Consider the following 24,132-nt stretch of genomic DNA (forward strand, 5'->3'; position numbering starts at 1 on the left):
CAGTGAGAAAGGGGGGAAGAAAAAATATCTCCGGGATCACCTGTTGAGAGAAAAAGAATAGAAAACAAGCAAAAAAAAAAACAAAACAATGCAACATACTATACACAACACCATCGCATTAATCTAGCTAAGTGAAAACAGCAGTAAATACTAAATATTGAATGTTGTTGTGCAGCACGCAGGACAGACAGCGCACAATGTGCTTTGAAGTAGCAGCCAAGAAAGGTGTGATTTAAGTCTACGAATAGTGAACACCCATGTGCACACCTGTGTGGATCGGCGCGCTTGTATTCAAATGGTTTCCCCATGTAATGGTCTGCTAGAGGATGTAGAGAGCCATAGCCCCGTCCCCCAGGGCATGAAGCAGGCATGGAGGAGATCCAGGCCCCAGACATCCAGAGGCCCCAGAGTGCAAGAGCCCAAGGAGGACCACCGGAGGGGCATCCGTGCCACCTTCATGGGAAGGGCTGAGGATCCCCAGATGAGGGGTCACCCAGTAGCCACCGGGCAGAAGCTAGAGGGGGCTGCACCGGCGTGCCCGCCGGCTCTGCCGGCAGCCAGCTGTGCCAGAGTGAACCGAGCCACAGGCACAGAGGCCGGAGGCCCGAGGGCCCCCCGCGCCCCGGAAGAGGCCTGACCGAGCAGCAGGCGCCAGGCCCCGCCAAGTAGTCACCGGGAGTGAGCTGGTACATACCTGAGCGCCCAGCCCCGGACACCAAGAACCACCAACGCACCGACCCCTGAGGGCATCAGTCACCGGCAGGGAGTGTGGTGAGGGGAGATAGGCCTCCACACTTTGGAGGGCCTTGGAGTTCCCAGAGAGGTGAAGTCTAAGACCCGACCTGACATATAGACACAGACAAACAGGCACACACAGACACAGACATGCATTCCCACCCTCATGCACACATATACAAACACTCAGCACTCACCCAACGCAGGAATAAACGTAAATGGACATGTACACACAATCACACTCCCCAAACATACTCTATATCCCGGGTCCAGGTATCCTCACCCCCAGAGATGGAAACGGCACCCAGACCCAAGAGATGTTACCCTTCCCTCCGGGGTGGAGGCAAGCAGACCGCCCCAGGCTCCGCAGCAGCAGGGAGGCCAATCGGACAGCCAGCATCTCTTCCCAGCCCCCCCGCCCCGATGGCTAGCAGAGATGTGGTATTAATGGACGTGTTTGAGACTCTGGATGCAAGTCAGCAGCTTTAAAAAAAACATTTATTTTTTTAAATGACGAGAAAAATATGCCCTCCATACTGTACAATAATAATTTAAAAAACTAAAACTGAAACTCATCAAAACTAAAGTAAAATGTAGTAAAACTATAAAAGCTACACTGAAGGTGGCGCAGTGGTTAGCACTGTTGCCTCACAGCAAGAAGGTCACAAGTTTGATTCCAAAGGCCTTTCTGTGTCTGTGGGGGATCTCTCCCAGTACTCTGGCTTCCTCCCACAGTCCAAAGACATGCAGTTAGCAGTTAATGATTCTTAAATTGGTGCCTGTAGGTGTGAATGTCCAACTAGTAAGGTGTACCTAAAAAAGTGTCCAGTGAGAGTAAAACTACATGTTCTGTTGGATTTAAAGGAATGATTATCCTGTTATGATTATTGAGTTTGGACTCGATCACAGGCCAACAGCTTATAGATTACCTTCATCAAAACCAGATCACTCTCTGCAGCATAAAAACAAATAAAGTGACCTGTTTTGTCCTCGTTCTTAACTCCACAGCTGTTGTCAGCAGAGCCAAATCCTCCGCTGGTTTAGCACCGGTCTTTTCACTGCATGAATACTTTCTGTTCGCAAATTCAAGTTGCTACATGGCCTAATTTTTCTCCAATGTACTGTATATGTAGTCAAAGTAGATTTTCATGCTTTAACAGTTTGTAAAGCAAAAACTGTATGAGAAGAGCAAATGTATCAGTGGTTTTTATGAGGCACAGAGTGGTTGCTTTTAATGTCCCACTATTTTAGAGCGGTTCTGCAATAAAGACTTGAAATTAGTATTTGTTTTTGTGTTGGATGTGTGGGTTACCACTAGGGGGGCTCAGTCACACCTTATAAAAGATACACCAAAGGACAATTCAGGTTATAAAATTCCATTTTATTGTCAGAACTCATCACACAAAAACACTCCAAACTGATTGGAAGAAAAAAAAAAAAGATTGGTTGATAGATAAAAGTAGCTCCCGTGTTGCTGGAGATTCAAACCATTTTAGAAATGCAACTTTAAAGAAAGGAATGCTTCCTGAAAATCAAAGAGGACGACTGTCTAAAAATCAAAAGAATGTGTGTGATTAGCATTTAAGTATTGAATCACATCGATCACTCATTCTGTGATGAAAAGAGAGGAAAAAGATGGAAATGGTAAGTCCCTCCCCCTCGCTGCTCCAGCTTTCACTGCTCATCTACTGCTTTGGAGACTAGACTCAAAGTGGACTCTGTGCTGAGGTGGTTTGAGCTGAATCCTCAGCTCTTGATTTTAGCAGGGGGGAAAAATAAAACTAGATTCAGTGCTTACTCAGTCATAAAGGATAGAAATCTTAAAAGGAGCTGAAAGCAGATTTTAACATTACAGAGTAAGTTTTATGTTTTTGATGTTCAAAGTATTAAATAACGCAAAGAGGTTGCACTGATGTTTTATGAGTAGTGAGCCATGCACACAAACGTAATCTCTCAGCAAGTACGGAGGTACAGAGGGAGTAAAAATTTTAAATATGGAGGACTACATTTAAACATTTTATATATAGTTATTTATATAAATGTATATTCCCTCTTCAATATCTTCCTGTGCTTCATCTACTCAAACACTTTATATCTATGTGCTGTGTTGCCAAAACAGGAAAAGCATGTTAAAATGAATGACAGCTTCATATTTATTCACCACATACACGCCTACAGAAAAAAAATCATTCACCCTAAAGTACACAAATATTTGGATTTTTACGTCACAGAGAAATGATTCTCACCAACTTCCCACAAATCCCTCGTTTCTTATTTTGAGAAGAAAATAGACTCTTACAGCTAAAAATAGATTTGTTTTTAACCGTAAAGTAATGTAACCCCCACCCTAAGACTGGTATGAAAATTTTCTATCTGATCTACAAAATATAGCAATGCCCTTTTTAAAAATAGTTTGATTCTTTTGCAATAACAAGACATGTTGGGTTTTTTTCCTTCTTTCGTTACATTCAGGATATCAGGATATAGACAGAATAGTGCTTTTGATAAGAGTTCACACTTGCAACAGTTTGGATTTCCCCCGCCCCACCTCAACTCTTGTCAGTCAAGTCGCTGCTGATTTCCCCCTCAGTATCTGGTCTGGTACTCGTGATGCCACCTGTTGAAGTCGTTGTAGAAGAGGACGATGCTTCCGGACGCCATGCCGGTTATGATGCACCTGAGGAATGTTAGGAGGGAACATCATGTGAAGGTGAGCTTAATGGTTTGCCTGCTCTCTTGAAGTGGAGGAAATTTTAATTTTGTAAGTTTGCTCACTTCCAAAAACACAGTTTCTAACTTTTTTTTTTAATTTTAATGGAGAGAAACAGAAAATCAACCAAAAATCTAGAAAGAGACAACACAAAAGTTATACATCATATTGAGTGAAATAAGTATTTGATCCTCTACAAACTAACCAGAACTCTGGTTCCTACAAATTACAATCAAGCCATCAATTACACATACGCCTGACTTCAACTAGTTATGTGTATGAAGCACACCTGTCCACAGAATCAATTTCTTCCATTAAAACTTCTCCACCACCGTGGGTGAGACCAAAGAGCTGTCAAAGGACGTCAGGGGCAAGATTGTAGACCTGCACAAGGCTACGTGGGCTACTAGACGCTTGGTGAGTAGGGGACAACTACTTGAAAACAAAAAATATGAAAACTCATGTGGAGTACAGCCCTAAGAACACCATCCTCACAGTTCAGCACAGAGGTGGACCCATAATGCTTTGCGGCTTAACAACTACTTCACTGTACTAAGGGACTGGATGGGGCCATGTACCATAAAATGTTTTAATCTCCTTCCCTCAGCCAGAACACTTGATGATGGGTTGTGAATGGGTCGTCCAGCATGACAATGACCCAAAACATATCGCCAAGACAACCAAGGAGTGGCTAAAGAAGAAGCACATCAGGGTCATGGAGTAGTCAGCCGATTTTCAGACTTCAGTCCTTTAGAAAATCTCTGGAAGGAGTTGAAACTTTGAGCTGCTAAGCAGCAGCAAAGAAACCCCCAAGAGACGTGTGACCAACCACAAGAAACATCCTACTGCTGTGATTGCCACCAAGAGGTTCTCCACTAAGTACTGAGTCATGTTGGGGCGATCGTGGCTCAAGAGTTGGGAGTTCGCCTTGTAATTGGAAGGTTGCCGGTTCGAGCCCCGGCTTGGACAGTCTCGGTCGTTGTGTCCTTGGGCAAGACACTTCACCTGTTGCCTACTGGTGGTGGTCAGAGGGCCCGGTGGCGCCAGTGTCCGGCAGCCTCGCCTCTGTCAGTGCGCCCCAGGGTGGCTGTGGTTACATTGTAGCTTACCATCACCAGTGTGTGAATGTGTGTGTGAATGGGTGGATGACTGGATATGTAAGGCGCTTTGGGGTCCTTAGGGACTAGTAAAAGCGCTATATAAATACAGGCCATTTACCATGTTTTGCTTGGAGATCAAATAGTTATTTTACTCAATGACATGCAAATCAATTTATAACTCTTATGCTATGCGTCTTTTCTAAAGTTTTGGTTAGTATTCTGTCTCTCTCCATTAAAATGAAACTACCATCAAAACTAGAGACTGTTTTTGTCCAAGTGAGCAAACTTCAAATAAATATAGCCACTGTTGTATATATGCATGTGCTTTTGTTTGAGCGCGTTACCTTTGGTCATGTGACATGGCCATGGAGCGGATTCCTGCGTCACAGCCCGGATAGGTGAACAGCTGTTTGAGGTTGTGGACCTGCCAAACAGATACTACGCCTCCATCGCCGCCTGTCAGCAGGTATTGGCCATCACGGCTGAGGAGCACAGCCTGTGAAAGATGAACTTCCTTTTTAACTCTTTGCTTCCATCATGCACAATCAATTATTTACCAGCATCATCTGTTAAGTGTCCCACAAAGGTCAAACTCAAAGGTTTTCAACTTGGTAGCGTGTCCATAAATTGTCTCTGAATAAGCCGCTGATCTGGGGGCAGTTTGTCTCTACCGTCAAAGCAAAGCTCGTACCGCGAGGTTGAGCGATCCGACAAAAAATCTCAGGTCAGCGCCGCCATCCTGAGGGGTTTTTCTGCACACAAACCCCGACCCGCAACAAAGATGGCTCCCCACAGCGAGGCCCGGAGATTTACTCGTCTCATCTGCTTTTCCTGCAAACTGTAGCGGCCGAACGGGTCCCGCGGGATTCACATGTACACAAATCAAGTCGTGTGCTGGAGTCTATTAAGAGCGCAGCGCATAGTGGAAGCTGAAACTGAACGAGTCGGGAGTATCAATCAGCAAGTAACCGTAGCCGATGAAATGACGAGGCAGAATGTTAAGTTCTAAAAGCAGCAAATGACACTAATTTAGAGCTTTTTGTCCTCTGTGGTTTTTGTGACATGCTTTGCGGCGATTCAGCGGGAGACGCTTCAATCAGCAGCTGCATGTGTGTTGAATTGGGCTCGCATTAAACGGAAAACTGAAACCTAAACTTGAAGTTGGAACGAGTCATTTTCAGGAACTTGATTCGGTAAGGAAAACATAAATAACCCTTCAAGACCTGCAGCCTAATTAAGCAAAAATGTTTTGTATGTAAAGAGAGGGGGGAGAAAAAGCTTATTTCTCATTCAGGCACAAACTTGGATGTGAAGGCGCTCCTACACAGAGACACACAAAGCGTTGCGCAGTGATGCCCTGGATTCTCAGCTGGCCTTGAGAATCAATCCAAACTAATTGTCACGTTAGATCATCATCATCGCGGCGCACGAGCGAGCGCAGCTCCGGGTTGATTTGTGTGCTGTGGGTCTGCTTTGTGTCCACAGCAATTGTCTTGTGTGTCAACATTCAGAGTTAATCTGACAGCGGCGAGAAAGACGAGCGCTCATTTCAGTCTGAGCCATCAACCAAACCACCACCAACACAATAACAGGTACAGTGAGATGAAAGAGAGCAAAGAGCTCGGCGCAGTTTAGCCAAGTTGCCTAAAAGTTTGTGAGCACAAGCAACATAATAACGTTCAACAGAGCAGCAGTAAAAGAACTATCTATCAGTTCTTATGCTGTATTAATGCACTTGTGTATCTACTAATGGAGTCCATGACCTTACTGGAGCCCAGCAGGAGGCAGGGGAGCTGGCAGACATGTCAGCCTGGCCAGGTAGGAGGCTGCAGACAGACATTATAAATCAGTCCTTTGCCACTGGGCGGCCAAACAAGATGGCCGATGGCTCTGTGGGGGCTAAGATGGCTACCCGGGCTCGGATGACTAAAAAATGACTCCAGCAGAAGCACATGCACTTTTAATGCCCATATTTCCTACTTCTTTCAAGGAACAGTGGGTGGATTCTGGGGCTGGAGAAGGTAAAAAGTTTAATTTATGGTGCCGTTAATCCCCCTGTTACACGGACGCAGGCAGCGAAAGAACTGCTGGAATGGTTACACTGCCTGAGTTATACTAGTACTTAAAAGAATGTAATCCATTCAGTATGGCTCCTGTCACCCGATTCTGCTATTAGACTAGGATGCCGACTGTTAGCCTGTCATCTAACCTCTGACTCCAGACCCCTATAAATTCACAGTGCATACACTCTCTCTCACAGTCTTCCTCTCCGTTTCTGAGTGTGTACTGCAGGCCAGGACAAACACTTATTTATACTGGAGCCCTACTGTGCAGAGGCTCCAAGGGCTGAGAAGATTGATTCTGGTATGTACCAGAGTGTACAAAATACTGTTGGAGTCTCAGACCAGGAGGGTGAAGCAGAGAGGGTGAGGCAGGCGGAAGGGAGGGAGTTGAGACTCTTACAGCCTCACTCCAAGATATTAGGATTCTCCTAATGCCATCTGACACGACTGGAATTTACAGCAGCAGAGGAGAGCCGACAAGGCCGCCAGTAGCTTGAACTGTTCCCAAGTTTCATCTTCAGAAAGAAACCAAAAAACTGTGAAGCTCAAAAACTGTCTGAAGGACGCTGTTAGTTTCTCTAAAAGACACAAAGGGATTTTGCATCCAGCATTAGTTTCACAGGGATTGTAATGCACTCCGTCAGTATTTGAGTATATTTGTGGCTTTGTGTGGGAGCGGGGCTGGTTGGCAGGTTAGGAGCCTGGGCACAAGAGCTTTCTTAATAGGAAACAGGCACGCGGCTGCCTGTCAGAGCTAGCTTACATTTCCCAGGCCAAACCGGACACATCGGGTCGGGAAACTAAAGGCAGTAGTCGCTATCTTATGTCACCCGAGCCACGAGGGAGGAAATGTGGGAAATGGGGAATGTGTCGTCCCGCGCTGGAGGGTAGTTAATGGTGTTGGTGTCCAGAGCTGACCACTCCTCTGGAATGTTTTCCGCCAGCGTCGCCAACGCAATTTGACCTGACAACAGAGCTCCGGATCAAAAGAGGCCTTTCCTCTGGTGTAATGCGGGTGAAAAGGAAAGAACAGATGTGAGGCTGTAAGTTTGTCCTGGGGCACAGCGACCTTTACCTCACTCGCATCTAAAACCAAGACCGAGCTTTTAATCAGGGAGAGGACTTTCTATGCTGATGCAGTGCAGACGCGCACGTGCAGGCGCATGTGTGTGATCGTGTCCTCACCTTGACGCCGTCTTCCACTTCCATGTGCCTCAGCAGTTTGCCGTTGACACTGAAGAGGCAAAACTGTCCCTTGTCATAATAGATAACGCAGTGTCCCTCAGCGGAGGACTGGATGAGGCGAGGCCGGAGGCAGCGCTCTGGTCCCTCCAGGGTCCGCAGCAGGTCCCCATTCATGGAATGGATCAGACAAGGACCCTCTATACACAGATGAGACGAGAGGTTAGAACAAATTAATCCGCAGCTTGGTTTAAGCATAGATGACTTTTTAAAGTTTGTTTTTAGCTTATTCTTTTAATCTTTGGTGCAGTTGTACACCTATAGTAGAAATACTTATATCTTCTCTTTTCCCTCAGTTATTTAGAAAAAAATGACCTTCATATCTTGTTTATATAATTGCTGTTATTCCCACACGTCTGTGCATCATCTCTGAAAAAACATCTGCTCATACACAGCTCACATACTCTCCAGGTGTTCCTAATATAGTGGCCACTGAGATTTGTCCTTTGTCTGCTCCTGTGCATTGTTAGTTTTACATAGCAAGCAGCACAAGTGTAGCCTTACATTTTCACAGGGAAAAACAGTCTCACCTTTGCAGCCGCTGATGACGAGACCCAACTCAGCACACACACTTGCACAAGTCACCTCACAGTCGTGGCCTGTAAGGATGGCCCTCGGTGTGGTAAAGTCTGCTGGCAAAACACAAACAAAGCGAAGACAATCCTGGTATTACCATATGCAGTACTGCTTTATGGCCACTAGAAGCAGGTATAGAAAAAATTTAAATTCTCCTTGATTGGTTTAGTCTTCTAACTGCAGTCACAGCTGAAGCTACAAAAATTTTCACTCCAAACTATAAAAAAAATGTCTTTTTTAAAAAAAGAGGTGGCCTTTCAAAAATAACCAAAAATAAAATTGCTAATTTCATCATCCTGCAGGGTGTTTTACATGTTATTTTATACGGATGCGCTGGGACTTGTTGCACAGTCTTTAAGCCTGCTTCTCCCCTCATTCACTCTCCCTTTCAAGCACTTGTCACCAAGGGCCTCCTCTTATGTTTAAAACCTTCTCCCCCTCGCTGCCTTCACTCGATCCAGATGTTTCTGCATTTGACAGAGAGAATGAGAGCCAGAAGGAAAAAAAGAGTGCGTTATGAAGTTTGTGTGATTTTGTTTTGGTTTGAGCTGTCAGGGTGAGCGACAAAACAAAATCGGCTGTTACTTCTCCATCTGTCTTCTGTCTGTAAGCACACGCATTGGCATAAATACGCTCATACGCACAGTTGCATCTTTGGACTGCATTTTTAAATATCGAGAGGTGGTCTTCTGCAACCTCAGCTCAAAAAGACAAGGACACTCGCACACGCTTGAATGCTTAATAAAACCTTTCCAAAACTGTGCGCGCCAAAGCAATCGAGTATCAATTTAGCAACACACAAAAGTGTAAGACAACATACCCATGTAGTAAATTATACTGAGCATGCCTATTATTCACTTTTACTTTTAGTTATCAAATGCAATGTCATTTAAGACTTTCCTTTGAAAAGTTGTTGCACACTGTAAGCAATTAATTGGAAACAACTACAACTAAAACTGAATGAATATAGGAGTTTATGTTAAAATGATATTTTGATCCAACTACAAGGTCACTTTGGAGGCTGTAGCTTAAGACAAAATATTCTTTGTTGTCCCAGAAGATTTGTCTTCATATTTGACAAAAATACTTAAATTGTTTTCTAAGCTAAAAACGAAAATTAGGCGTGGAAAAAACATTTTAGCAAACTGACACAAAAACACAAACTGAAATGTAAAAGTAACTGAAATGAAACGTTTCACTTTAAAAACTAAGAAAAATACAAGTAAATAAAAAACAGGCTGAATGTGTCAGTACATTAAACACGAGAAGTGTGTGTGTGTTTGAGACATCTACATACATACATACATCTAATACCAAATCTGAACTTCTTGATTGTGCCCCTGAGTAACAACCCTATATTCAAACTATTAAGAGATTACAAATAAAATAAAATAAACAATTATTTAAAAAAAAAAAAAAAAACTCTGTTTCTGTTGAGATAACAGTTTTTAACTGTTTTTGACTCCGTTTTATTCTATTTTGTTCCTTGTTTTAATTTGGTTTTGTATTGTCATGAACTATATTTAAATTTTTGTATAACTTTGTTTTATTTTATTGTATTTATTCATTTGATTCACAATGAAATAAAATAAAGACCAATTATAAAAGCACAAAACTAAACCCATTAGTAAAGAAAGTTCAGCTGCATGCAGACACTGTGTTAGTGTGTTGTGTGTATAAATGAATGTAGACCAGGAAAAATAACTGGGGAAGCATTTAAAGCATTTAAAATGAAAAGGTGAAAGTCAGATTTGGCACAAATTACATAACACAAATATATAAACCAAATTAAACCACACTGCATTTGGATACTAGTCGGATTTACACATGACAACAGCTAAGAGTTTTTTAGAAGTAGGGACAGCTGGTTTTGCATTTATTGGCTCTATAGCATCTCTTAGGGAGTAACAGTTCACGCCCAGAATATGAAATATGTTATGTGTCTTCAAGCAGTCTGTGTTTGTCTCATTAGATTCCTCGGAAAGATGGAATAAAGGGATGAGTATTCTTCCTCCTTCTATATCAATCATGGCACTGTAGAGGTTTTAAGGGTGGACGCACCACCTTAGCTTGTCGTCCCCTCAGATTATGCACCTCAATACTTGGAGGAGCAAAAGCTATCTACCGCGGTGATCACAGTCTCACGACCCCTCACTTCAATAAGGTTTAATATCTCTTTTCATTTGTTTGTTTAAAATGAGGTGGATAAAATGCCAGTTCATGAAGTCTAATTAAAAATAATTTATGATGTAATTATTACACTGGCAGCTTCTTTGTTTCTTTGTGTTCAGTGTTTAAAAAGAAATTCATTTTTGGGCCTTAATAGTGGCAGAAGTGAACCTACTACATTTATTATCTTATATGGTGCGTTCAAAACAAGAGGAAATAACAGAAATACTGTAGTTACTGAGTAAATACCACACTCAGATGATTCCTGTTAGGTGCCCAGCAGATGGCGATAGCGTCTGTAAAATCTTTGCTGTGCACAACATGTGGCTGCAGCAGGAACAAAGTGGGGATAGGTCATTGTGTGCATGTGCATATCAGCCATTCAGATGTATTTGTGTCAAGCTTATGAAGTGAGTGGGATGCCCAAAGAACATTATGCATGCAAAGGAATGTGTGTGTGTGTGTGTGTGTGTGTGTGTGTGTGTGTGTGTGTGTGTGTGTGCAGGCTTTAGCTTTAACGTGTGTCTGTGGGAGAGGAATAAAGAAAGGTCTGCTGTCTGTATACATTTTGTTAGTATATGTATGTGTGCATGCACGCATGTGTGTGCAGCAGAAGTTCATGTCTGGGAGAGCTTTCTGCGGTCTGGGGCAATGGAGCATCACATTGTGGTGGTGATGGGATGAGATGACGACTGCTTTGTCTGTTCCTCTAGCTTCAGCTTGATAACCAGGAGTTTAGACTGACACACAAGCACTTGCAAGGACATGTACAGCACATGCATGGAAACATATTCATATATTTGTTATTTGTAGAAAATGTGCAGCTAAAGCAGTATTTTAAACCACTGGTTATCCACTAAATATGTTTTAAAAAGATCTTGTGTATTTCTGCTCTAAAATCCTGTGTATGGATGTGTTAGATGACCATCATCTGCACTATCATAAACCAATATGGCTTATTAACCAAATCGCAATTTGTCATAAATTTCATCCCACTTGTAATGGATCACTTATCAACATGTCCGCCAATCTAAGCCAACCAAATTAGCACCGTGGGGGCTAAGGACCGAGCAATGTGTGCGCTATGCTTTGATCATGGCTAATGCCATATGTTATGGTAACGTAAGGGAGGCCCATGACATTTTTCACTTTTATCGACTAACGTGACCCCGTGGCCCTCGGATGGTGGTGAACTTTCATGTGCTGCCCGACGACCCCCAACATCACATATAACGTCTCTAAGTGGCCCTCACTTTCACTCACATTAAAGACAGATTCTCACACACACTACACACCATATCTGGCTTCACAGAAATACACACACACGCACGCAATCTCAGACACATTATCGAAAGCTGTTCCTGGTGCGACAGGGCTGCGAAATCCAATCTGTATGCAGGAGGCCTAGCCTGGTCAGACGAAACTAGTTGTTACTTTACAGAGGGAGGCCGTAAATCACACAGTCACATCTGTCTGCGAGAGAGAGAGCTCGGTGAAGAGCTGTGTGCGTGTGTGTGTGTGCACGCTCTCATATCAGACGGTGCACTTACTGCCTGGGCTCTCTCCGATGCTGCTGTGCTTTCCGTTCCAGTACCACAGCAGCAGGGTGGCATCTCGCGAGCCCGACAGGACGTAGCAGTCGCCTCCGATGTACGACTCTGAGCGTGCCAGACATGTCACCACATCCCGATGTCCAAACACTATCTGGGTCAGTTTGCCTGCAAAAAGCGCACAAATTTTCAGGGATGTTCTTAGTAAATCAAAATTCCTTCTTCTGTAAACATCAAAGGAATGAACTACTTAAAAATAGATTAAAACATCTCAACAATAAGGGAGATAGGGGTTTTTTTTGCATTGCAGTAGTCCTTTTGAACTTCCCACCATGCGTTTGTTGATCATCTGTCTGCTCGGTTAGTTGATCCACACAAGATCAGACTTCTACTAATTCTCAGACAAGAATAAATATTTGCTTCAGCTTTGTGTGTGCGCCTGTGCACATCCAGGGCGCTCTGTGTGTATATATAAAGAGGCTAATTGCTGTCAGATTTCCAGACCACAGCCCCACTGTCTAGCTGTCTAATACTCATTACGCTCCTCATAGTGTGACCTCTGCAGTCAAACAGTGGGTAGTTTGCAGCACATGACATTTCTGTCTGGGTGTCAGAATCTCTACCCGCGGGATAATTAAGTTGTATCTTGCTGAAAACGACGAGGATTATTATGAAACTTTCAAAGAAGAACAGAGACATCAAAGATGTAAAATGTTTGACATTTTTATAAACGCTGAAAAGTGAGTAAGTAATGACGGGCGCTGCAATAATGGCTACCACGCACCTCGTATTAAACTCTCACTCTCATGCTCACACGCATGTGTGCACACCGACAAATTAAACTCTGTGTGTGTGTGTCACTGTTTGAGGCTACGGGTTTTGTGGATGTGTACCAATCAATTCTTGTAATTGATAAAATCCCTCAGTTCTTTAACCTGGGGGATTTAGGGACCTCGGTGGCAGCTGTTGAGCGTGTGCGATTAAACTGTGTTCACGTTCCAGTCGCACACCCCGGTGGCAGTCGCACAATAGAGCTATCTCTGTGCTCCCATCCCTCCTTCCCTCCCTCCTCCATCAAAAGACACAGAGGGCCTGGCCTGTAGAAATTGAATCGCAAGCCCGTTGTATAGATGTGTGTAGAGTGCTGAATGAGGCTGAGGGTGTGGGGGGGGGGGGGGGGAGCATTGAGGAGCGGGGTACAGAGATGAAGCTTCAGACAGTTTCATTTAGGACCCCTGACCTGATGGCATTTGTGTGTGCACGAGAGCGAGTGTATTGGATGTGTGTATGCAAGTAGTATTCAGGCTTTAGGTGGAAAAACAGTAAGTTAACCAGCAAAGCAGAAGCAAAAAAAAAAAAAAAAAAAAAATATCACACTGAATCAAAGAAACCTAAAAAAGACATTTTTGTGCTGTATAATGCATTTTAGTGGTAAAAAAGGCTTTGACACTGCTGACGACACACAAAGTTTGAACTTGTGCAAAAGAATTAAAAAGGAAATTAAAAGAGCCCCACTGTGGCAAGAAGGAGTCTAAATGTATAGCAACCAAACTACATGAAAGCAGATCACTGGGTCAGTGGCAAAATACATGCATGCTGTTTTATTTATTAGGTAATACTTGAATTCTAACAACTAATAGTAGTATTTCTATTGTGTTACATAACCTAATAGTTTTGAGGAAAACCACTAGTATTGTATTCATTGGTCTTTTCCCGACCACTAGTATGCCCAACCTGAGGATGGTGCTAGAGGAAAGCCAAAGGAGTGTTATTCATTTTAAATTTCAATTTCATATGGCTTAATTTGTATCTAAATATGCTGTGAGCTTCCATACAGCCATATATATATATATATATATATATATATATATATATAAGAAGCTTAATTAAAGCAAAAACATTACAGTGAGGATCTGATGTCAAAAAACAGCAAATGTGTGAAAATCTTGGAGAGAGTGAAACGATACCTGTGTCAGTGGAGTAGACCCGGAAGCTCTTGTCCCAGAAACCACATAGAAGGATGAAGCGGTTGTCAGCCGTGATAACAAAACACTGCGAGCTGATCTGAATGCTCTGATCTAGCAGATCTGCAATCTGCCGACGGTGAAGACCCACGTTACTGGCTGGAAGGGGACGAGAGGAGATAAAAATAAACGGAGCAAAACAAAGATTACATGTTGAAAATGCACAGATGTCCAGAGAAGTATGAAACCTGGAGCGTGATCCGAGAAACCCTTTACTGTTTTATATCAACTACTTTCAAAGAGCTCACACTTCAGCGCACCTCCACTAAGGTTTCAGCGCTGGGGTGCAAAGAAGATTTGTGAGGGAAAACATAAAACATCCTAGGGGTTAAGTTTATAGGGACTTCACATTTTCTATGAGAGTCTAAGAGGCTGAGTAATATAGAGCGTGCAGTCTTCACAAAATATGTACCCCACTCAAGTACGAACAGACCCAGAAAATTCATCTTGGCTGTGTAATTAAGCCGAGTTGGTTAGAAGCAAATTTACCGACATTCTCATTTCCACGAGAGGCGTCTTTTTTCTTCTCTAGAAATATATTCGGTGTGAAGGGTTTCTTATTTGATGGGGTCAAAAGCAATGGAGAACAGGTGTCAGAGAAGACTGTCTAGAGTGGAAATTGAGAAAGTCCAGTATATCTGCTATGAATAATATTTCAACTGATTTTTAACATTCCCCAAAGCCACAGATGGCTCCACGCTCATCCTCAATTTACTGTGTTTAGCTCAGGCTCCTCCTGGAATGCAAACAGTGTAAATATATTACTGACATGAAAAATCCCAGCTACCTCCCCTAAAACACACACGCACACTCCCAGCAACACCCAAATTCATTATTTAGCACATTATTTATTCTTTAGTGTTAGAAATGAGATATACAGTAAACACTTTGGAGGATAAATATACTCCAAAACCTGTGCATTCAGTGACAAATCACACATCTGCTGAAGCACAGAACAGCAACACGCACTGAATGTGTAAATACTGATGCACGGATAAGATTTCTTTTATTCTGCCTCTACAGACGGAGCACTGAAGCAGAGAAATACAGCACAGTGCGTGCAGATAAAGATGAATATCTGGGGTTCAACCCTGGTTATTTTCAGTAGTCTTTGGAAGGGAAAAAAAAAAAAAGAGAGAGTGTGAATATGGTCTGATGAGACTCAGAGAGACCACAACACCCAGAGAGAAAAAACAGCCCCCCTCGCAGATGTGCATGAGATTGCAGGAGGCTGCAGGAAAGTAACAGAGCTGGGAGCAGATAGAGGTGGCTCGTCTCTCCCTGCTCTCTGCCAGCGCATCCCATACATCACTGCAGCTCGGCACTCTTCTCCTGCTCATCAACAAGTCGTGAAGGATGAGAGGCGCCCATATTGTCCTGACAGCCGTCCGCCGTGCATTCTCAATCACACATTATTACCACATTCATATTCATTTCCATTGACACGCGTCCTTTCCCTCCGCTCAAATTAAACCAAAGAGGATGCAGAAAGGGAGGGAGGAAAGGGGACGATGGAGAGGGAGAAAGAGGGGGAGTTGATGATGAAATGCCGGCCTAGGCCACAGCTCATTGCATTCCAATTTGCATGCAAATGGTTTAGTGTGAGAGCAGGGCCTATATCATCACGAGTGAACTAGGGCAGAGGCTGAGAAACAACTCTAATCTACTGTCCAGGGACACAGCCCAACAGACTGCCATGAGTCACCAAGCAGCGCGATTTAGGCACAAATCCACACAAAACCCCATTTCATGCCCACACGAAGCCAACTCCCGTGTGTGGATTCTCTACCGGTCGTAAAGGACAGCGTACCTATTAGAGGGTCAATTTCCACAGGAAGTTGGTACTGCTGGTCCTGCACCGTTGAGCCCTGATGACCTGACAGAAGAAGAAGACAGAGTGGATTAATATTGCAATTGTCTGGCCTTGCGGAGTAGGTGCTGGGTTTGAGGTCATTATAACACGCTGAAAACTATAACCATAAAGTCAGAGGCTCAAGAGTCGCTCCACAAATTAGACATCAGTGCTGTCAAAAAGCTATCGAGGCCATTCGGAGCACAAAGTATTACAAAATTAATTAATTATCCTGACAAAATCAACTATAACATATTCACAGCAAATGATATTTAGTCGAATTAACTCATTTTAAACTGGATTAAGTCGTCATGCATATACCCATTATGTTTAACTTAGATTGTAGAGTGAGGTAACAATTTTACCCTTTTACCACATGTTTAGCAAGTAATCTCTCACGATAGAGCTTTTTATGTATTGTTTTAGCGATTTTGATTATGTTTAGCTGATATAATCATTCATTTACTTTTAACTTATGTATTTTTGGGCAGTTTATCCTTTACATTTAGTTAAATGTTCAAACTTTTTCAGGTTCACGCTATCCATTAATTAATTGTAATAGTTTAGCTAATTTATTCACCAATAACCTGATTTTGATTTTTTCTTTTTAAGATTCAGATGTAATTATCAGTATGAGTATTGTACACTTGTGTCACATCGGCTCTGAAATTAAAAAATAAAAATGAAAAATGAAATGTGATACGAAAGTGTGTAAACCTGCACTGCTTTCAGCACACTCATAATTTGTCATTTTATTTCATGCATTTATTCTGAGATTTTAAAAGCAGTTTTGGCAACTTTGCTCTGCACATCATTTATTAAACAGACTCCAGTGGGTCCCTACAATCAATCCAAGCTTCCAAGCAGGAAAAATTGCCAAATATGGCCAGCCTGTGGTATGCATGGATGATGTCTAATTCCAGTGAAATCTGATGAGTGTTCATCCTCATAAACTTAGATATCAAATTTAACATTTCTTCTAGGGCAGGATGGACGTTGAGTAAATAAGGTTTTGTGTAGTAAGCAGCTGATGTATGGAGGTGGACGTGGGACCTAATGCTGGCTGCTACATGTGTCACATTTGATACTGCTATCTAGTAGACACAGTCAACTGTCTCCCAAATCAACGTCCATCCTACAGAGACGAGGCAGGTTGATCTTCTGATAAATTAGAAGCTAACGTATGGAGGAGAAATGAACAGAAGCAGCATGAAAATAGTTATGTGAAAGCAAACTCAGTTCAATAAAAAGGATCGTTTCTGTCTGCCTGAGATTTTATTTTTATTCATCGCTTCAGGTCATTCGTTTCAATGCACGTGTTCGTGGCTTCAAGTCTCTCACCTGTCAGGCCCTGCCACTTGTTGACCGCAAAGAGGCGGTTGGCGGTGACAGTGATGATGGCAGGTGACGTCAGACCTGCCTGGGTGTTGGCCGCTACGTGTGTCACAGGAGAATTGGATGGGAACTTCAGTACCATGATAACATCCTGCTGCATCTGCTCCGTAAACATCAGAGGCGTCTGCAGGAGAAGATACTGTTCAGGGCCCCGGGACAGTCGACACGATGAAGGGGAGAGACGGGGAAATAGCAGAGGTGTGGCGCGACAGACGAAGAGCGAAACGCAAAGATGAAGGAAGCAGTTGGTGAAAACGGGGAGGAAAAGAAAAACACAGGGAGACGGAGGAAAGAGAAGGCCAGAGAGAACGTTAGGAGGCTTGAGGAGGATAGTGGTAAGCAGCAGCTAAGCAGCACAAAAAAGCTAGCAAAGAGTTCAGAAGAAGGCAAGAGCCTGCATTTGAAACAACGCTACAGTAAATGAGGAGAGAATCTCAGAACAACATTTAAGTTTTAACAGAGAAACTGAAGCAACCGAAACAAATATCTGTTGATTAATATTTCCCCTTCAGTGTGCACAGTAATGATATTATACATCATATATTAGACATTTTATAGAAGAAGGCAAAGATGCAACAGATTTCACAGGCTGACTACAGTCTGATGTCCAGTTTGTATTTGTGTTCTAAACTTTTCTTTTAAATGAGGAAAACTGAGCAGATGTAAAAGAAGAATTATTTTAAGAAAACACCAGATTATTAACAAAAGAAAAGAATCTTGTGCATGTCTGCAGGGTAGAGAACGATTCTTAAGTAAACTGCTATACTGTACATGCAATGTGTGTATGTATGCACACACTGCATGTCTATACAGCGTCTGTATAAATGTTTTACTTTTTTTTAAGATTGCAACTGATCTGCATGCTTATCAACCAATCTGATGAACATAATTCATTACATAGACTTTAAAATATATATATCTAATAAAGAAACACCAAATTTCTCTGAGTTCAGGTTGTTGTTTTTTTTTGTTTGTTTGGCTTCATTAAAAGCCCCCAAAATATGTTGAATTTACAATAATAATAAAAAGAATATCCTTGCAAACAAGTAACTAATTTTAAAAACTTGTGCTATCAGCTGACTAACAGACTATACAAAGAGACAGAAAATTACAGCAACTTGCTAGGTTGCATTAGATTTATTCTTGTAAAAGTTGAACAAACGGCAGGAGAGACCATCTCTAAAACAGTCATAACAAAAAAGTAATTTCATTGACCTATCAGACTGTTTCCTCTGCTTAGACAGGCTCTACAGCCATTTATAGAGTGTTTGTACTAAGCAGCTCTAACAGAAAGCTATTTTCCTCCTTGTGTGTAAAGAAGAGGAACATCAGTGTTTAACATCAGGAACAGACCTGAGTAAATCCGGTGTGTCTGACAGCTAACCAGAAGCACTGACAGTATCATTACCACCAGCATGGGCAGATGCCGACACTCTGACAACACGCTCGCACGAAAGAGGATGGAGAGAAAGTAGAGAGCAAGATCCGTAAAAAGCAAAGAGAACAGCGTGTTCTGGAGCAATATGGAGATGCGGGGAGGGAATTAAAGTGTTTGAAAAATGGTGCCTGAATATTATGTTTGAAAACTATGGTGCGGCGGTATAAAAATAAAAACATTACACAGGAATTCACCCGTACAGTCGGGTGCTGGATTCAAAGCAATCGTCTGCGTTCGTGTCTGTGTGTGCACGCGCACGCTGGGTGGTGGTCTACAGCCAGCTGTCAGCACCACAGGGACACCGCGCTAATAGGGACTCGTGGGGCCTCGGTCCATCACAGGCAGGCATGCTGACTAAACTCCTTGGCCCTTAAAGGGCCGTCACATCAAAACTTCCATTTGTTGTTCTCTTTCGCTGATCATCTTTTTTTTTTTTTTCCAGCTCAGGTGGAAAATCTGGCTCAGACCCAGGTTTCCAGCACGAAGCTGTGCTTTTCTCCAGAAATCTCTTTCTAAACGCACATGCACACAAATGTTTGTGATCTCTCCCTTTCACACACACCTCACTAATGATGAGTGAGGGGATGCTTTCAAAACCAAGGCTATTTTCCCACAGTGGTAGATGGAGAAAGCGGACACAAGGTAAAGGAAACATGAAAAGAGGAAAATTAAACAGAACAGTTCGGGGGCAGAAAGGTTTTTGCTGAGCGCTGACCAGAAATCAAAGACAAGAACTGTACAGGTAGAAGAACTGATGATCAGCTGGTTTCTGACCCACCAGAGCTTAACCTGGAGAATTAAAAGATACTGGAGTATATGCATTCATTTTTGAGATGTTTGTCAGTGTCTACTCACCACTTGCATGGCCGAGCTTCGGGGCGGGTGTGGCTCGATCAGCAACTGGCAGGGGGTTTGTCCGAAACTCCTAATCTGAGACTCCACAGCCTGAGTGGGGAGGAATAAAAACACAGAAATAAAGAGAGATGTGAGGGGTTTTCCCTCTCACTCAAACTATTCTTTGATAATTGTGCCCTGCGACCTATTTCAATGAAACAATAACGGCTCAGTTTCTAAGTGAAAAATGGTTATTCCACTCCGCTGTGTGTGAAGGTCATATTATTATCTGATAAATGCTACAACAATCTAAGATTAATGTCTAAAAGAAAACAAAACAAAGAGGAACACAAAAGCCCATAGAGCTAGGGAAAAATGCGTGCACTTGTGCTCAAGCACACATGGACACGGTCTACATATAAACACACTTTTTCACAGTCTGACACTCACTCTCTCTCGCACACACATTTACACACAAACACCAATTTCTCCTCCGCAACCATACAGAATCAGAGGAGGGCTGGGCAGGCGGGCTTGTAGGCTTGGTTAGGTGGTGTTAATGAAGAGGTATAGGACCATAAATGTCACAGCAGACGCCGGCTGAGCAGCCTCTGGACATCATCACACAGCTCACTGTCAGGCCAGCTAGCACGAAGTGGGAACACGCCCACAGCACGGTATGGACAGATGAGGCTACGCCAAAGTGCTGCAACACATTTGCCCACGATACCGTTCTGTAGGTTGAAAAAAGCCAAACATTTTAATTATTGTTACATTTATTAGCCTTGTTATTCACCAAATTATTGCTTAAATGTATAATAATGCCCCCTCCCCCAGGAGAAATTTCAGAAAATGGAACCAGCAAATGCTGCTTCGTGCACGACTATAGAAAGATGGTTAAAACTGTAGATGGCGCATTTGTGTTAATTAATCTTATTAAGGGGTCGCAAGTGCCTCATTTAGGAAACATTTTGAAAAGCAATCACAGCCAGATAATACAAGCAAGCATTCAAAATTTGCATGTGCACAAAATCCTCTTAAAAAACTAAAACAGAAAATGATGCAATTCAGTCTCAGCAGAAATGTATCTAACAATAAGAAGCAGACAATAGTAAGCAAAAGCAGTCCTGTGAGACAAACTCTGTGTGATGGATAGTTTGTAACAGGGACAGGCAGAGGGAAAATGACCAACACAAAATTGTGACAGACCCGTCAGTATGTTGGTGTGCTCTGTGACTGGCTGTGTAGGAGTGACAGCTTGTGTGTGTAGGCTGAGACGTTTGAGTCGACTTGGCGCAGCCTGAGAATGAGCTCATGGTTGAGGCCTGCGTATGGTATTTCCATGAGAAAAAAACCCAAAAAAAGTTGGGAAATGAGTCTGCTCATACCCATTGTCTGAAACTAACCAGAAACCAGAGAGGCGCGGGGAAGTAGTGATTGTAACTGTCTATTACAAGGTTTCATCAGCCTCTTTAAGACCAAGAATCCAGCAACAAAAGCTCTACATCATGTTATTTTTATGTGAACACTGGTCTTTATACTTTTGTGCACTTTTAAGAAGTAATAATATCTCAGGTTTCCTTCTGTTTTAGTCTACTTTTATACATTTACATCTGAATAAGAAGAAAATTTACTCCAAAGCCTCTGAATAAGATGGTAATAATCCAACGCTAGCTCATAAAATCCTTCGGCACAAATGCATGAGCAGTACTTCTTATGGGAGGCTAATTAAAATAGAAAAGAATTCATGTCTTTATTCATAAATTGCACGACAATGGTTGTGCTTGTTCAGCACAACCATTGTCCACAAGTGTCTGCAGTTTTGTGTTCAGGCCACAAGTGCATTTTCTACATGTGTGCAAGCATGCCAGATGTAAAAGGCGATGCTCCTGTTATGCAGTGATGTGTGATGTGCATTTATTAGCACTGGTCTGTAAGACTGGATTTAAAGGTCCGTCACAGTAAACTGATCAACACTGTGTAACACTATCATGACATTTCCCACCTCATCCACAGTTAGCCTCTTGGTGGGAGGACATGTGACATAACCGCATTATTCAAGGTCAAAATGCTGCCCATCTCTTTGACTACACAGGAAAGCATTTTGCGTAAGCTCAAAGCCACTCAACCTATCTTCATTAAGTGCGTATTTGACATTTATGAGGCTGTGGAAGGCTGGAAAGTGGCTGAGTCTAGGTCAGCATGTCCTATCCTGTATGCCAATGCAATGCTCAGGTGATTATATGGGGGGCCTTCCACAAGGCCAATCTCTTTTGGGAGCATTGGCCCGTGTCTGATGAAGGTTTTCTGTATTCTATACATTTAAATGGCCGAGACGCCCTCGGCTCAGATGTCTCAGCCTGTCCTTTGATTTACTCAGTCACTTGACAAGATAGATCTCCATGTAAAACATGCTGCTTTATGCAAATCAACCCCCTCCTCCAAGGGAAAGGAAAAAAAGCCCATAGTTTTGTATTTCTCACAAGCAGGAAACTGGACAGATTGTATCATGGGTTTAAAATACTGAGACAACTCTATGCAGAGGAGGTCACATTGTCCAGTGAAAATAAACTAGCAGGTTTTATGCTTAGTGAGTGACTTTGGCTTACTGTCGAAGCAGGTTGACTCACGTGGGCATATATTTCCCGTCTTCTGCCGAATTACGCAAACGGCAAACAACTCAAGCGGGGCTCTGTGTTTTGTCGCTCGTGTGAGAGGTGGTGGGATTTTCCATAATCACATGCGAAAGAGGGGAAGCCCTGTACAACGATGAGAAGGCTACACAGGGCGGGTTTCTCTTTATACACCGAGAGGCAACACAGATGTGCATGCAAGCCATCTATGTGCACACGCGCACACACAGATGAAATTTGGGGTGGGAGAGGGGAGGCAGGAGGTAGTGCAGGAAGTAATCATGGTTTTGAAAAACACAGCACTGGTCTCCACAGCACTCACTAATCTGTGCTGAGATATTCCAAACTTTCTCCCGGAACAGAAAAGCACACATAAACACACAACCGTGTGCATTTATGCTGATGAGCACACATAAATATACAAAGGTATACACATACCAATGAATGAATGTATACATATGCATGCATATGTAGAATCACATCAAGGTATGATCCACACAAATCTTGTGCGCGTGTATTTGTGTGTGGGCTACAGGGAGTAGCCTCTGTGAAGCAGCATGGCAGGAATACAGAAATCAGCGAAGCAAAAATACAGAACCCTCCAGCCCGGTCTACTGCATTTTCCCACCTAAATATACACACACAAAAACGTACATGCACACACATCTGTGAACCGCCCCCCTGACACTGAGCAGCCCCGGGGCCTGTCCTAATGCGGGCTAGTCTGGCCGAGACCACAGCTCAGACTGAAACAGTTGTCACTCAGTAATGGCATACTCTAGGGACACTTTCAGACCCCAAACCCTCAGTCCCAAAGCTCCTGCAGCCCTCAGCCACCCCCAGCGCCCAGCCATGACGAGCCCCAGGCCTGGAACTGTGTTTCCACCTTCTGCACAGACAGGGCACGTTTCCTTCCGCACAAATACAGTTGAAGGAGAGCCTTGGATTAGCTCACTGGGGTAATGCTTGTTTGGTTTATTTAACTAATTAAAGTGCTCAGGGAGTTTTCTCCCAGCAAACTGCAATCAAAGCATCAGCGAGAGAGCCCGCGAGGACGAAACAACAAGAAACTTTTTTTTTCCCCTCCTCAAGGCAGGCTAACTTTACAGCATTACAGATATGATGACTACTGACTTTTAACATGAGCTTCTGTACTACGCTGCCACTGTAGTCTTTCAAAACATCAATTAATAATGTTAATTAAACTACACCTATATTCATGACTACACCCTTTATTTTCCAGACATTTCACACAAAAGTTTGACCCAGTGCACCAATACAGAACACTTCAAGCTATTTTAAATACCATCCAGAGACAAACTTTAGAGACAGTTACACTAATTTGTTTATAGTAAAATGCTAAATGTGGTACCAAAGCCACAGACAAATAAAAACCTCATTCAGAAGCATACAAATCCTAAGTATGCATCCTTAAAGTCAGCAGTCGAAGATGCTTTTTCAATGCCACTCAAATCACAAGCACCTCCCTCTGAGTCCTGTGTGTGTGTGTGTGTGTGTGTGTGTGTGTGTGTGTGTGTGTGTGTGTGTGTATGTTGGTAGATTATCAATCCCATTGTCACTGGAACAGCTTGGCAGAAATAGTGGAGGCACCAGTGATCCAATTTTCTGCTTTGTGTGTGTGTGCGTGTGTTAAACAGAAGAATGGGTAATGGGCTGAGAGTGGAAATGACCGGTGAACCCAGATAATGAATCTGCATGTCTGTGTATGTGTGTATGTGTGTGAGAGAGAGAGTGAATAAAGGCCAAAGCACATCTGGATGGGAATTGGGGTGAATGAGGTGATAAATCAA

General features: G+C 42.9%; 1 protein-coding gene across 15 annotated transcripts in view; it reads right to left on the bottom strand.

The window, feature by feature from the left end:
• Positions 1-2,492: 2,492 nt before the first annotated feature.
• lrba (LPS-responsive vesicle trafficking, beach and anchor containing) overlaps positions 2,493-24,132 on the bottom strand; it is a 175,305-nt gene continuing 153,665 nt past the window's right edge. For 8 of the 15 annotated variants that reach the window (XM_085161769.1, XM_085161780.1, XM_085161772.1 and 5 more), the window contains 9 exons: positions 19,710-19,799; positions 17,363-17,555; positions 15,980-16,045; positions 14,113-14,268; positions 12,146-12,313; positions 8,381-8,482; positions 7,794-7,990; positions 4,890-5,041; positions 2,493-3,412 (listed from right to left, as the gene is read on the bottom strand). In XM_085161769.1, the coding sequence (XP_085017895.1) occupies positions 3,322-3,412; positions 4,890-5,041; positions 7,794-7,990; positions 8,381-8,482; positions 12,146-12,313; positions 14,113-14,268; positions 15,980-16,045; positions 17,363-17,555; positions 19,710-19,799 (1,215 nt within the window). In that variant the 3' untranslated portion in view covers positions 2,493-3,321. The remainder of the gene's footprint in view (positions 3,413-4,889; positions 5,042-7,793; positions 7,991-8,380; positions 8,483-12,145; positions 12,314-14,112; positions 14,269-15,979; positions 16,046-17,362; positions 17,556-19,709; positions 19,800-24,132) is intronic. The other 7 variants (XM_085161781.1, XM_085161777.1, XM_085161775.1 and 4 more) reach the window with 3 other exon arrangements.

This window comes from Neolamprologus multifasciatus, chromosome 6 (assembly GCF_963576455.1).
Source record: "Neolamprologus multifasciatus chromosome 6, fNeoMul1.2, whole genome shotgun sequence".
NCBI lineage: Eukaryota > Metazoa > Chordata > Actinopteri > Cichliformes > Cichlidae > Neolamprologus > Neolamprologus multifasciatus.